The sequence below is a fragment of the Talpa occidentalis genome, unplaced genomic scaffold, assembly GCF_014898055.3.
Source record: "Talpa occidentalis isolate TD23 unplaced genomic scaffold, MPIMG_talOcc4v2.1, whole genome shotgun sequence".
NCBI lineage: Eukaryota > Metazoa > Chordata > Mammalia > Eulipotyphla > Talpidae > Talpa > Talpa occidentalis.
The window spans coordinates 145161194-145173351 of NW_026555331.1; the positions used below are offsets into that span (position 1 = coordinate 145161194).

Sequence of the window (12158 nt, forward strand, 5' to 3'; positions counted from 1 at the left end):
CTCTAAGGTCCGATTTGTACTTAAAAATGGCACGTCCCCCTTCACAGTCCATTTCTATACCTCAAGCTCCTTAGAGACCCTATGATTTTTTTTTTTTTTGAATTAAAAATGTGGCTACTTCTGGTGTGAGGTGGAGATGAGAAAATACTGAAATCACGACTTGTCTGGATATCAACATCGAGCAGTCCGCGCCTCCCCTGTCATGCGGTCATATTAACGCCATCAACGCGGTTGCAAAAGGTCTTCATGGACCAATTTTTGGGGAAATGACACATTTTAGTCGCTTAAAATTCACTTGGCTAAAAAACAACGTTCCTTTATCGTCGGCGAATCCTTGACCGTTTTCCAACCTGCAAAAGACTCTCCCCCCTCACCCGCCCGGTCGGCCCCTCATCCCCGAGCTGAGTCCCCTCAGGGGGCCCCCCCGTGCCGCCGCCACGGTATCTCTGACAACGTATTTCCATTTTTTTAATTCTTTCCCTGTTTGCTCCCCGCTCGCTCGCCTCGGTCCTCCCCTGACCCTCCCACCGCACCCCGCTCCTCTAGGAGCCCCCGTTTCCAGGAGTAAGCCCCGAGTTTCCGAAGCAGTCACTTAATTAATGGCGCTGAGTAGCCGCGGCCGAGCCCCGCCCACTGGGCGGAGCCGACGCCCGCGGCCCGACTGAGGCGGCGGGTCGTTAACAAATAAACCCTTCATCTCCTCAGAGGAGCGGTCCACACGCCGCGGCCCAATCAGAGGCCGCGGCGGCGGGCGCTCGGGGGGCGGGGCCCGGCCGGTGCCCGCCCACCTCGCGGCCTCCCGCCGGGGCCGTCGGAGCCTCGCGGGCCCCGGCAGGCCCCGCCCCCCGGGCAGGCGCGGCGGCGATTGGGCGGCGCCTCCGCGCGGCCGTCTCCGTCGCGGGCGAGGGGGCGGGGGCGGGGCCTGAGGTGGGCCGCGGGCCCGGGAGAAAGGCGGGGAGGCGAGGGCCGGCGAGGGCCGGCGGGGCGCGTTCGACGAGCGCCGCGGCGGTTGGCGAGGCGAACGGGCGCAGCCTCCCCGCGGCGAGCAGCGGGCCCCGCGGACGGGCCCCCGTCTTCCGGCCGCGCCGCCCGGGAGGCGGCTCCCCGGGGCCTGAGGCGGCTTCCCCGGCGCGGCCCGCCCTCCCGCTCTCCCGCGGGGGCCCGGGGCGGCCCGGGAGGCGGCGGCGGGCGGCGACCGCGCTCCCCCTCGCGCGGCGGCGCCGGCGGCGGCGGGGGCAGGACAATGGAGGTGGCGGTGGAGAAGGCGGCGACGCCGGCCGCGGCGGCCTCGGCGGCCGGCGCCGGGGGCCGGCGGCCGCGCCGAGCGGGGAGAACGAGGCCGAGAGCCGCCAGGGCCCCGACTCGGAGCGCGGCGGCGAGGCGGCCCGGCTCAACCTGTTGGACACTTGCGCCGTGTGCACGCAGAACATCCAGAGCCGCGCGCCCAAGCTGCTGCCCTGCCTGCACTCCTTCTGCCAGCGCTGCCTGCCCGCGCCCCAGCGCTACCTCATGCTGCCCGCGCCCATGCTGGGCTCGGCCGAGACCCCGCCGCCCGCGCCCGCGCCCGGCTCGCCGGCCGGCGGGTCCTCGCCGTTCGCCACGCAAGGTGAGCGCGGGGCGCGGGGGGCCGGGGGGCCGGGGGCGCGCCCCGCTGTCACGTCGCCGCGGCCCGGGCGCGCGCCGGGGTGGGGGGCGGGGGCGGCGCGGGGACGGGCAGGGCCCGCGGGCAACTTCCCCCAGGCTCGGGGCGCCCGGCCCCCCGCACTTTGGCGAGCCCCGGGTGGAGTCGCAGGCAGTTGCTCCCCGGCCCGGGGCCACCAGCACCCCGCGCGCCCCCCCCGCCCGCGGCCGCCCCGCAGCTTTGTCCGCGTGCGGGGGAGCCCCGGGGGGCGCGCGGGGTGCTGGAGGCCGCCTCCCGGGGCTCGGGAGCAGATGGGTGCGGGCGGCTTCTACCTTGCGCGTTTTGGGGGTGCTCCCCTCCGTGCGCCCCCAGTTCTCGCTCGGCTCTGCTGGGGACAAAGGAACGCCGAGCCGCGGTCTGTCGTCTGCCTCTTTCGAAGATTTTATTCCGCGGCGGTGAAATGCGGAGAGAGATGGAACAAAGTGGGCTTCGGGCAGCGGTGTCTCGCGTTTTGTGGACACCAGCTGGGGCTGTGGAAGTTTCTGTTCTCGTTGTGGGGTTTGTTGCTCTGCAGCGAGACTTTTGACAGGTAGTTCCCTTTGCTTCGGTTAACAGGTTTTTGAAACGTGTAAACTTAGTTGCAGTGTGCACCCTGAGGGCTCGCTGGTGTCGGGATACCGGAGGTTTTTAAATGTTCATAATGCAAATATTTGAGCGCCTTTTTAAAAAGGCAGAGTAATTGGAAAAGGAAAAGAAGTCACTTTTCATGTACTTTCTAGAGGAACCGATTGATTTTAGTTTGGGGTAAAATGCTAATTAAATAATCGAGGTAGGTCGAGGGGTCTGTGCCGTGGATGCTTTAATAGACTGTGGTCCCAGACGCCTCAATTTGATTATGTCAGAAACAGTATTTGGGGGAGACAGTTTTTCCGAGGGTCAGTTTTTGTCTGTCTTGCCAGCGGAGTTACTGAATGCCTCATTGTTTTCTGTGTTTAAAGGATGTTTGTGTAAGGATCAGCCTTGGGAGATAGAGATAGTGGCCTCCAGCTGAGCAAAGAGCAGGCTTGCCGGTCATTGCGGCTAATAAACATAAATGCCTCCTGGAGTCAAAGGCAGGCGTGCTCGTTGCTCATCATCAAAACTTAGGGTTCCCAGTGCTTAAGGTTCCTCTCCTGTAACACAACGCCTCACAGGTGTCAGCCGGCCCTCTCCACCGTGCCCCTGGGACCTGGGGTTCTGGGAGGCAGCGCAGATATGTTGAAGGTTTGGCGTCCGTTCCTTACTGTGTGTTGGGAACTGCCCTTTGTCTCCGCGCCGGGTCTCGTGTCTGCCACCAGCATCCAAGGTGAGCCACTTTGTTAGCTGGCAAGTGGGATAAAGCTTAGTTTGCTCTGAAGTGACACTCCTCTTAGAAAGTTAGTGCAGGTGAAACTTAAATCCTAGTTATTTTTAAAACACATTTTAAGGTTCATTTTACTTAGTTTTATGCTCTTAAGCAGGCCAGTAGTCCATTAGGATCTGAATTTTACATAATTCTATAGAATGAAGACTTACTGTTTGCCTGGCCGTGACATTTAGACCTGAATGAATGAGAACATACGTGGTAAAAGCTCCGATCCTCAATTCTGAGAAAGGTTTATAATTCCAGGTTTCTCAGAATGTTCTTTGTACTATCAGTCTAAATAATTTTCCACTTCTTCTTTTGTAGTGGAAGTGGAAGTTCAAGAAAAGCATTTATATTGGAAGATGTTGTTCCTTTAATAATATCAGAAAAGGCTAACAAATCACACTCTCAAATATACCTCTAAAAAAAAAGTCAGGATTATCCTCAATAAATTAAAAACACTATCTTTGAGTGTGACTCACTTGGATATTTCCTCCCTTTTTCTCTCCTTGCAAGCTTACTGAAATAAGTTGGAAATAAAAGTTGAGACAGTACATTACAGAAGTAAATAAACGGGTTATTTGATCATCTGTTCTTCATTCGCCTAATGAACTTGTGGGTAATGGGATATTGCGTCCACCTGCAGTACCTGCAGCCACTAAGCTGGTAGTTGGAGTGGAAAACCTGGAGTAAAATAGTGGGGAAGTGGTGGGGAGTGAAAGGAAGGAGAAAGACATTCTGTTCAGCTGGAGCAGATTATGTGAGCGTGCAAGGCAAGGGTTAAGGGCCTTTTTTGTGACTGAAGCCTGGATTTTTCTGTTAAATTTCTCTAGTGTTATGTTGACAAGTAATTGAAACACATGCAGAAACACATGCACTCACGCAGGCAGGCATGCACGACCCAGGCACGCCCATTCTGTAAGCACAAAGCACAAACAGAACAAGTTTTGATGAGGTCACATGTCATGTTGCAGTTCATACTCTTCCCTTTCAGATCTAGATAGGTTTCAAACCTTAGCTCCACTGGAATGATTTTGTATCCTTGTTACAAATTTAGATTCCTAGGCCATTTGCCCCAGAAAGCCCACTTTGGTATAGTTTTACAGTTCTAGAGTGTATGAAACCCTAGTGCTTCTTTAACTCAAGTGATAGTGTATTCCACAATAAAGTTGATCTAAGAGGTTTCTTCCAGAAAATAAAGATCAAAGTTCTAGGTTTTCAGACCTACTTTCCCTTTAGCAGAATAGTTTTTGACATTCCTTTTGTTATCCTAAATTTGTGGAAAATAGATCCTAACTTTTTTTTTACAGAACTCACCAGAATGCTTTAACTTTTTTTTTTTTAATTTAAGATTTATTTTATTTATACAAGAACTGGGGTACAGGCCAGATGCATGGGAGGGTGAGAGGATCCACCAGAGACAGGGCGGGGAACAGAACAGGCAGACTGACTGAAATGCACTGCTGAGGGGAGCAGCAGGCAAGACAGGAGAGGTCTGCTGCACCATGTGGGACCCTCGCCCTCACCGGGATTGAAGCTGTGCCATGTGGGACCCTGGGCTGGGATGGAAGCAGCGCTGCAGAGGCTGCCGACAGCTTCACAGCCAGCGCCACCAGAGTAGGCCCCAGAGTGCTTTTATTTCCTTTTTTAAAAGTTAAAGTTAATTTGTAACCACAAAGAAGTATTTAATGTATAGATTCTAGGGCACATTTGCACCAGTTTCCAAGAACCCAAGGACTATTGAGCTTACCTTTCTAAGGCAAGATGTTGGAATCAATGACGGTGAGAGACCCTAAGCTAAAGTTGGATAACTACCTCAATCTTTACTGTCATTTTTTGATATGCAGAAAAGAGGGAAGAGTTAGACAACATATTTTGTTTAGGTTCAGTAAGTCTGGAGACTAGCTGGTCTTGAAGAAATATTGTATCCTGTAATATTTTGTGGTGGTGTTACACTGTGTTCATCCAAAGTGTTACGAACTCTCGGCCCCTCCCAGGTGGCACAAGGGGTTAAGTCTCAGCATTATGAAGCTATTGGCAGCCCTGGCAGCAAGAGTTTGATCATTGGCCAGAGAGCTGACCCACATGGCACAGCAGACCTCCTTCTCACCCGCTGCTCCCCTCAGCAGTGTATTTCAGTCAGTCTGCCTGTTCTGTTCCCCACTCTGTCTCTGGTGAATCCTCTCACTCCCTGCACTTCTGGCTGCTCCCCAGTTCTTGTATGCACAAACAAATAATAAAAATCTTGAAAAAGTGTTGCAAACTCTAAGAGCCAATTTCTTATTTTTTTTATTTTTTTGATACATTGGCATCTGTATTTGCCATTTTGTTTGTCTTTCTGTGATTTTATTCCTTGCCTTATTCTGTTCTTATTCATTTGTTGGTTTTGGCTTTAGCACTTGTATTTTTGGAGTAGGGGTTTAATCGTAATGAATTTCTGGAGTTTCTGTTTGAGAAGATGCTTATTTTTTTCTTCATCGAGGAAGGAGAGCTTTGCAGGGTAAAGCATTCATGATTGGCATTTGTTGTTTTGGAGTTTGTTGAATATATATCTCCATTCTCCTTGCCCATAGCGTTTAATCGGAGAAGTCTGATGTCAGCCTGATTGGTTTTCCTTTATAGGTTGTCTGTTTCTTACCCCTTGTCAGCTTCATTTTTTCTTGTTTGGGATTCTTGGAAGCTTTACTATCATGTGTCTTGCTGTAGTTTTCCTTTCATTGTGGTAATTTGGTGTTTTTCTTCTGGTATGTCTGTTTTCATCTCCTTCATGCTTGGGAATTTCTCAGATTTTCTCCTTGGTTCCTTGGTCTCTCTCCTCACCTTCTGGGATTCCTGTAACTCATATATCCTTTCCTCGTGATGTCAGATAGTTGTTGAAGTGTTTATTCTTTTTCCTTCATGCTTCTCTTTTCTTTTTTGGCTCTGGAGTATCAGTAATCTTAGGTGTTATTAATTTCTGTATCTTCAAGAGTGCTGATTCATCCTTCCACTTCATCAGTTCTGTTTCCTTTGCTTTTCCCAGAGTTCTGTAGGTCCTCCATTCATCTTTTAATCTCCTGCGTTTCTTTCATTTCCTTCTTTAAGGACTCAGTATCGTTCTTCATTCATTCATTTATTTTCCCTCCCCCCCCCCTTCTTTTCCCCAATACCGACAACTTGAGATGCTTGCCATTTAGGGCTATTATGAAAACCCTGTGATTAGTTCTGAAAGTTCTTTTCCCATTTTAAATTTTAAGATGGAATCTCCCAAGTGGTGTGGCTGAATCAGAATGAATTCACCTAAGATTACTGATACTCCATTTCCAATGGACTCTTGTTCAAAGATGTCATTCTGAAACTTTGGAAACAAGAATAGGAAGACAAATTTCTTGACTAGGAATGGCCCATCTTGTGTATATTCCTATGGGTTAGTTTCTTCAAAAGTGACAGAAGGGGCCATTTACATTTAGTAGCCACATTGTTATTATCATCTGGAACATAGTGCTTCTTCCAGAAGCTATAAAATTTTGGGCCTGATATTTGGTAAACTTCCTGGTGTTTGTGTTTCATAAACTAACATCCAATCTGGTAGAGACAGGTTAAAAAACAAAAAAAAAAAACAACATAGCCGAACCTCTAAAACTGATAATAACATCATCCAGTCTAGTAGAGAGAGATAAAAAAGTAACCGAACCTCTAAAACAACTTGTAACATCCTCCAGTCTAGTAGAGAGGGGTTAAATAGTACCTGAACCTAGTGAAAATGAAAGGAGAGGTTTAAAAAAAAAAAAAAAAAAAAGCCGGGGCTCTAAAACATCCAATCTGGTAGAGAGAGGGGGTAAAATGGTGGCAAAAATAATGTATAATAAAAATAGCTGAACTCTAAAACATCCAATCTGGTAGGAAAGCGGGGGTGGGGGGCTCTCTGGGCTCTTAAGAGCCATTTTTAAATACTGAGTGTACTAAAGGGGGTCACTTTATTTGTCCAGGGAGAGTAAAATATGAAAGTGCATCAGTTTTCTGACTCATTACAGACTGGCAGTCTATAAGATAGGTAACTGCCATTTGGGAGCTGATTTTTTATTTGGTTCTTGGTGAACAATATAAATCATCTTATGAATACAATGACAAAGCTATTTTAGATTTGATCTATGTTGTCTTATCAGTTTTATATACCAGAGTTCTGTATATAACATTCACCTGTTGATAATTAATATTGTTTTCAATTTGGTACTATCAACAAAGGTGTTGTAAATGTGTAAGTCTTTATGTGGGTGTTATTTCTTTGCATAGCTACTTAATTAGAATTTCTTGTTTGCATCATAAATGTATGTTTGCATTGGTTTTTTGCATTCTCTCCAACAATGTCTCAGAGTTCAGTCTCACCAATTTGGGTGGTGTTAGTCTTTGATTTTATCCACTCTAGTATGTGTGAATGGGTAACTCATGGTTTTAATTTTCGTTTCCCTGATGTGTAATGATGAATATCTTTTCCTGTGTTTATTGGTCATTTCTTACATCTTTTTTTGATGAACTTTCAATTTGTCTTTTGCTCTTTTTAAATCTTTGTTTTATTGAAAAGTAAAACTTCTATATATTTTGTATCCTGGTCCTTTGTTAGATACATGTGTTACAAATACTTCTCCTACTATGTGGCTTGCTTGTTCTTTTTCTTTTCTACCAACCTAATGGGTTTATTCAGAAATGACCAGCAAAGCAGTTTGAAAAAAGTGTAGTCTTTTGTTAAGACACAGGTGCACTTCCCAAATCAAAAGGTGGTACTCCGTACATAGCCTTTGCAGCTGCTCCTGCTAGAGGAGGAGACCGTTCCCTTCCTGTTTATTTTCTTAATGGTGTCTTTTGAAGAGCTGAGGTTTTAAATTTTGATTGGTTTATTGATCTTTTTTCTTTAAGGTTAGTGATTATTGTGTTCTACCTAAAAATTCTTTGCCTGCTCCACATGTATTTATTGTCTTTCTTTTTGGTATTTTTATAGTTTTAGTTTTTATGTGTAGATCCATAATCCATTTTGAGTTGTATTTGTGTGAGCTAAGGTCATGTTTTTAACCATATGTTAAAGCACCATTTATTGAAAAAAATTCTTTCCCATTGGGTTAATATGGCATTTTTGTAAAATGTCAGTTGAACATAAATAACTCTATGTCCTCTTCATCTACCTGTTCAGTGCTAATAACTCGCCCCCGCCCTCCACTGTTGCAGCTTTTAAAGCAAATTTTGTAGTTGGGCAGTTTTTTTTAAAGATTCATTTTTATTTATTTATGCATACAAGAAGTGGGATATAGGCAAGAGGTGGGGGGGGGGTGAGAGGATTCACCGGAGACTGAGTGGGGAGCAAAACAGGCAGATCTACTGAAATACACTGCTGAGGGGGGCAGCGGGCGAGGCAGGAGAGGACTGCTGTGCCATGTGGGTCAGCTTCCTGGCGGGGGATCGAACTTGTGCTGCAGTGGCTGCAGATAGCTTGATAGTGCTGAGACAACCTCTTGTGTCACCAGGGAGGCCATGTAGTTGGGCACTTTTGTTCCTTTTCAAAATTGTTTTGGTTTTTTGACATTTGTATTTTTTTTAATAAACTTTAGAATCAGTTTCTACACAGAAAGGCTACTTTGGTTTTGATTGGAATTGCATTGAATCTAGATACCAGTTTGGGGGAGATGAGCTTATGAACAATATTGACTATTCCTGTTCATGAATAATTTCTTAATCCCTCATTCAGATCTTTCGTTTCCTTGTTCATTGTGGTGATGTTGCAAATTTTTTGTTTATTATAAAATATGATTTAATGATATTGTAAGTGCGGCTTTGAACTTTGATTTCTATTTGTTGCAAGTATTTTGAAAAGTAAATGACTTTGCTATATTGATTGTGCCCCATTCTCTTGCTAGATTCAATTAAATCTAGTAGTTTTTTGTAGATTCCTTAGGATTCTCTGTATAGACTATAATGTTGCCTACTACTTTTATCCATTCTTTATCATGTATGTCTTTTTATTCCTAGCTGGAGATCCTAGGTAGAACCCTCAGTAGAATACTGAATAGATCTTGGGAGGAAACCAGTCATTCATTGTTAATATGTTGTTAGTTTTTTATGGATGACCAGTATAAAAATTTAGACGATTTCTTCTATTAGTGTGCTAGTTTTTGTCATGGTTGGATGTGAATTTAGTCAAGTGCCTATTTTGAATCTAGTGAGATGATCCTGTGTGTTGTTTTCCTGTTAAAAGGATAATACATTCATTTTCAGATATTAAACCAATCTTGCATTCTTGGGATATACCCCCACTTGGTTATGATGAATTCTTTTTGTACACTCTTGAATGTGATTTGCTATTATTTTAAGGGTTTTTATATTATGAGTCATTCATGATAAAGTTTTCTCATATCTGTTTGATATTGATATTAAGGTAATATTGACTTCAAAATGTGATGTGTGGTTTCCTTCCATCTCCTTTCTGAAAGAGCTTTGTAAAATTAATGTTAATTCTTCCTTAAATATTTAACACAGAATTCACTGATAAATCTATCTGGGCTTGGAGTTTACTTTATTGTAAAGAGTCTCACTAGGAATTCAGTGTCTTTAAGAGATACAGGGTTATTCAGATTTCCCATTTCTTCCCAGTCTGATTGGGTAAATTGAAGAGAGTTGTCCAGTTCATGTAATTGGTATGTTTATTAGCATAAATCTGTCCACATTGTTTCCTTATTCTTTTAATGTTTTTAGAACCTGAATGATGCCCTCCTCTCTTGAATCTGTTATTTATAATTCATATTTTCCCTTCTTTGGTTACTAGGTACTTAATCAACTAACTCTTGGCTTTGTTAATTTTGTTCTTCTCTGCTTTCAATATATAAACTTCCCTAAATAATGCATTAGCCAACTAAGGTCTTCCTCCTCCCCCCACCATGACCAATGGTTTGCTTATTACGTTAGTGTATGGGAGATTTTCTAGGTTAGTTTATTCCAATGATCGAAAACATGGCTAGTGAAGACATAGTCTAAGATTTAAATTTTGGAGCTTATTGAGATATCCTGTGGCTACCATTTATCTTTCTGAATGTTATGTTCATTTGAAAAGAATTTAAATTCTGCAGTTGTTAGGTGTAGTGTCCTGTAACCGTCAATAGGGTCAAGTAGGTTGGCAGTGTTGCACAAGTCTATATTCTTACTGATTTGGGGGGCGCTTTTTTTTTTTTTTTATCAGTTAAGGAGAGAAGTCTTAAAATCTTCATGACTGTTCATTTATCTCTATCCTTTTAGTCTGGTTAGTTTTTGCTAACCAGGTATTTTGAAGCTTTATCTTACTGATGTATTGCCTGACCTTTTTACCATGAAATGCCCTTTATTGCCCATACTATTTTTCATGAAGTTTACACTGTGTGATATTCTTATCTTTGTGTTTCAGTGGTATATTTTTCTTATTTTTATATATAGAGTATATCTCTTATAGATTGTATATAGTTGTTTTACTTTTTTGTCCCAGCTGTAAATTTGGCTTTTAATTGTTTTATCCACTTACATTTTAAATAGTTGTTACTGTGATCAAGTTTTTGTGTTTTTGGGGGGTTTTTTTTGTTCCCTCTTGGTCTGCTCTCAATCCCCTAGCACCTGCTCTCCTGTAAGTTTTCTGTAGTCTCACTCTGCACCCTGTGAAGGCTCCAAGCCTAGGACTTGGAGAAATGCTGCATCAGCCACTGGTGCTCCACCTCTGTGCAGCTCCCTTTTTTCCTTTGTGTTCCATCTGTTTCACAGCCCCGCTTTCTCCTCTGGCTCCTTGATGCTCGCTTCTTCCATCATAGTTGGAAAAGTGTCCCCAGGTAGAGAGAGCATCAAGACATTTTCAGGGAATCACCTCCTGAGTTTCCCTTTTCTAGGGCCAGCGGTATTGCATTGCCTGTTTTCCTATACCTGGAAACAGTTTCTCCTGTGTTTACCTCAGTTAATATTGTTCATGGCAGAAAAGCTTGTCTCATTACTAATTACTTTGTCCTGTTGTCCTGCACTGCACCTTTTTATTTATATATTCAAATGTATGTAATTTGTAAACTTTGGTTCTCAGAGCTCTAGTTTCTGTCTCTCTAATTTTTCTGAGACCTCACACCAAGTACACTGTCCCCTAGGTGTATGAGTCTCTCATTTCTTCCTTTAACCTTACTCCTTCCTTAAATTTTACTCCTGCACTGTCAAGTGGATACTAGACCAGTAGTTTGCAAAATGGAATGTGGGCCTCTTTCATGAGGTAAAACATAATCCACTGAAATAATGAACAACATTAGAACTTCTTTGCATGAATTAAGCTTTAAAGTATGACATGTGGATTGTTGTGGTCACAAACGTGTGAAGTGACTGCAGTTTACATATGGTATACAAAATATGCTGAGGGAGGGGTCAGGGCTCTTGTGTGTTTTGGGAAAAAAAGTGCACTTTTGGCATATGTAGCACCAAGGGATACATGGTGTAGGGAATGGAATACATACTAATAACTCCATTCTCTCTCTTAAATCAGGCAGTCCCTGTGTTGTATGACCTATCAAACTATGCAGAGTTCCCTCAGAGGTAATAGAATTTCTGTACTGCGGATACTATTTTTTTTCCCTACAAATTATAACAGAATTTACCTGTGCCTAAATAAGTAGGTTTATGGATTTTAACATCTACTTTTAACTAAAGTGACTACCAGAAGATTGAAAATCACTGGCAAGTCATTACTAGAGCTCTAACACAAAACCCTCTAATGCAGTTCCTAGAGAAATCCTGTATGGTGGCCACTCCCAAAAAACCATTCAGTTTCAGTAGTCCTGAAGGTCCCTGAATTGTAGAATATAGGGCATATGCGCAATAGCCATAAAGAGTCCCCAGTTCCAATTAACAGCATATATAGTTCCATTTAAGTCTGTAATCAAGGTTAGTGCTGATGGCTCATCTCTATTGCAGTTTAGGAAAGTACAGAAGGCTGATCCCAGAGAAATCAGGTCCGCTAAGAACTGATGACTTCTTCAGTGCTGTGTTGATGGATAGATACTTGTCATTCTTGGCACCTGAATGTGCAGTTAATGGTGTGCTAACTGGTAAGGAGACCAGTGATTTATAGAAAGTTGTAACGGCTGCTGTCCCATTTTAAGTTGATAGTTGCGATTTTCCAACATTAACTTTTTG

At 44.3% G+C, this 12158-nt stretch overlaps 1 protein-coding gene across 1 annotated transcript in view; it reads left to right on the forward strand.

The window, feature by feature from the left end:
• Window positions 1-1243: 1243 nt before the first annotated feature.
• The window catches only part of TRIM24 (tripartite motif containing 24), an 82294-nt gene continuing 71379 nt past the window's right edge, over window positions 1244-12158 (forward strand). Inside the window, 2 exon segments of the mRNA XM_037514104.2 lie at window positions 1244-1301; window positions 1304-1606. Coding sequence (XP_037370001.1) covers window positions 1244-1301; window positions 1304-1606 — 361 coding nt within the window.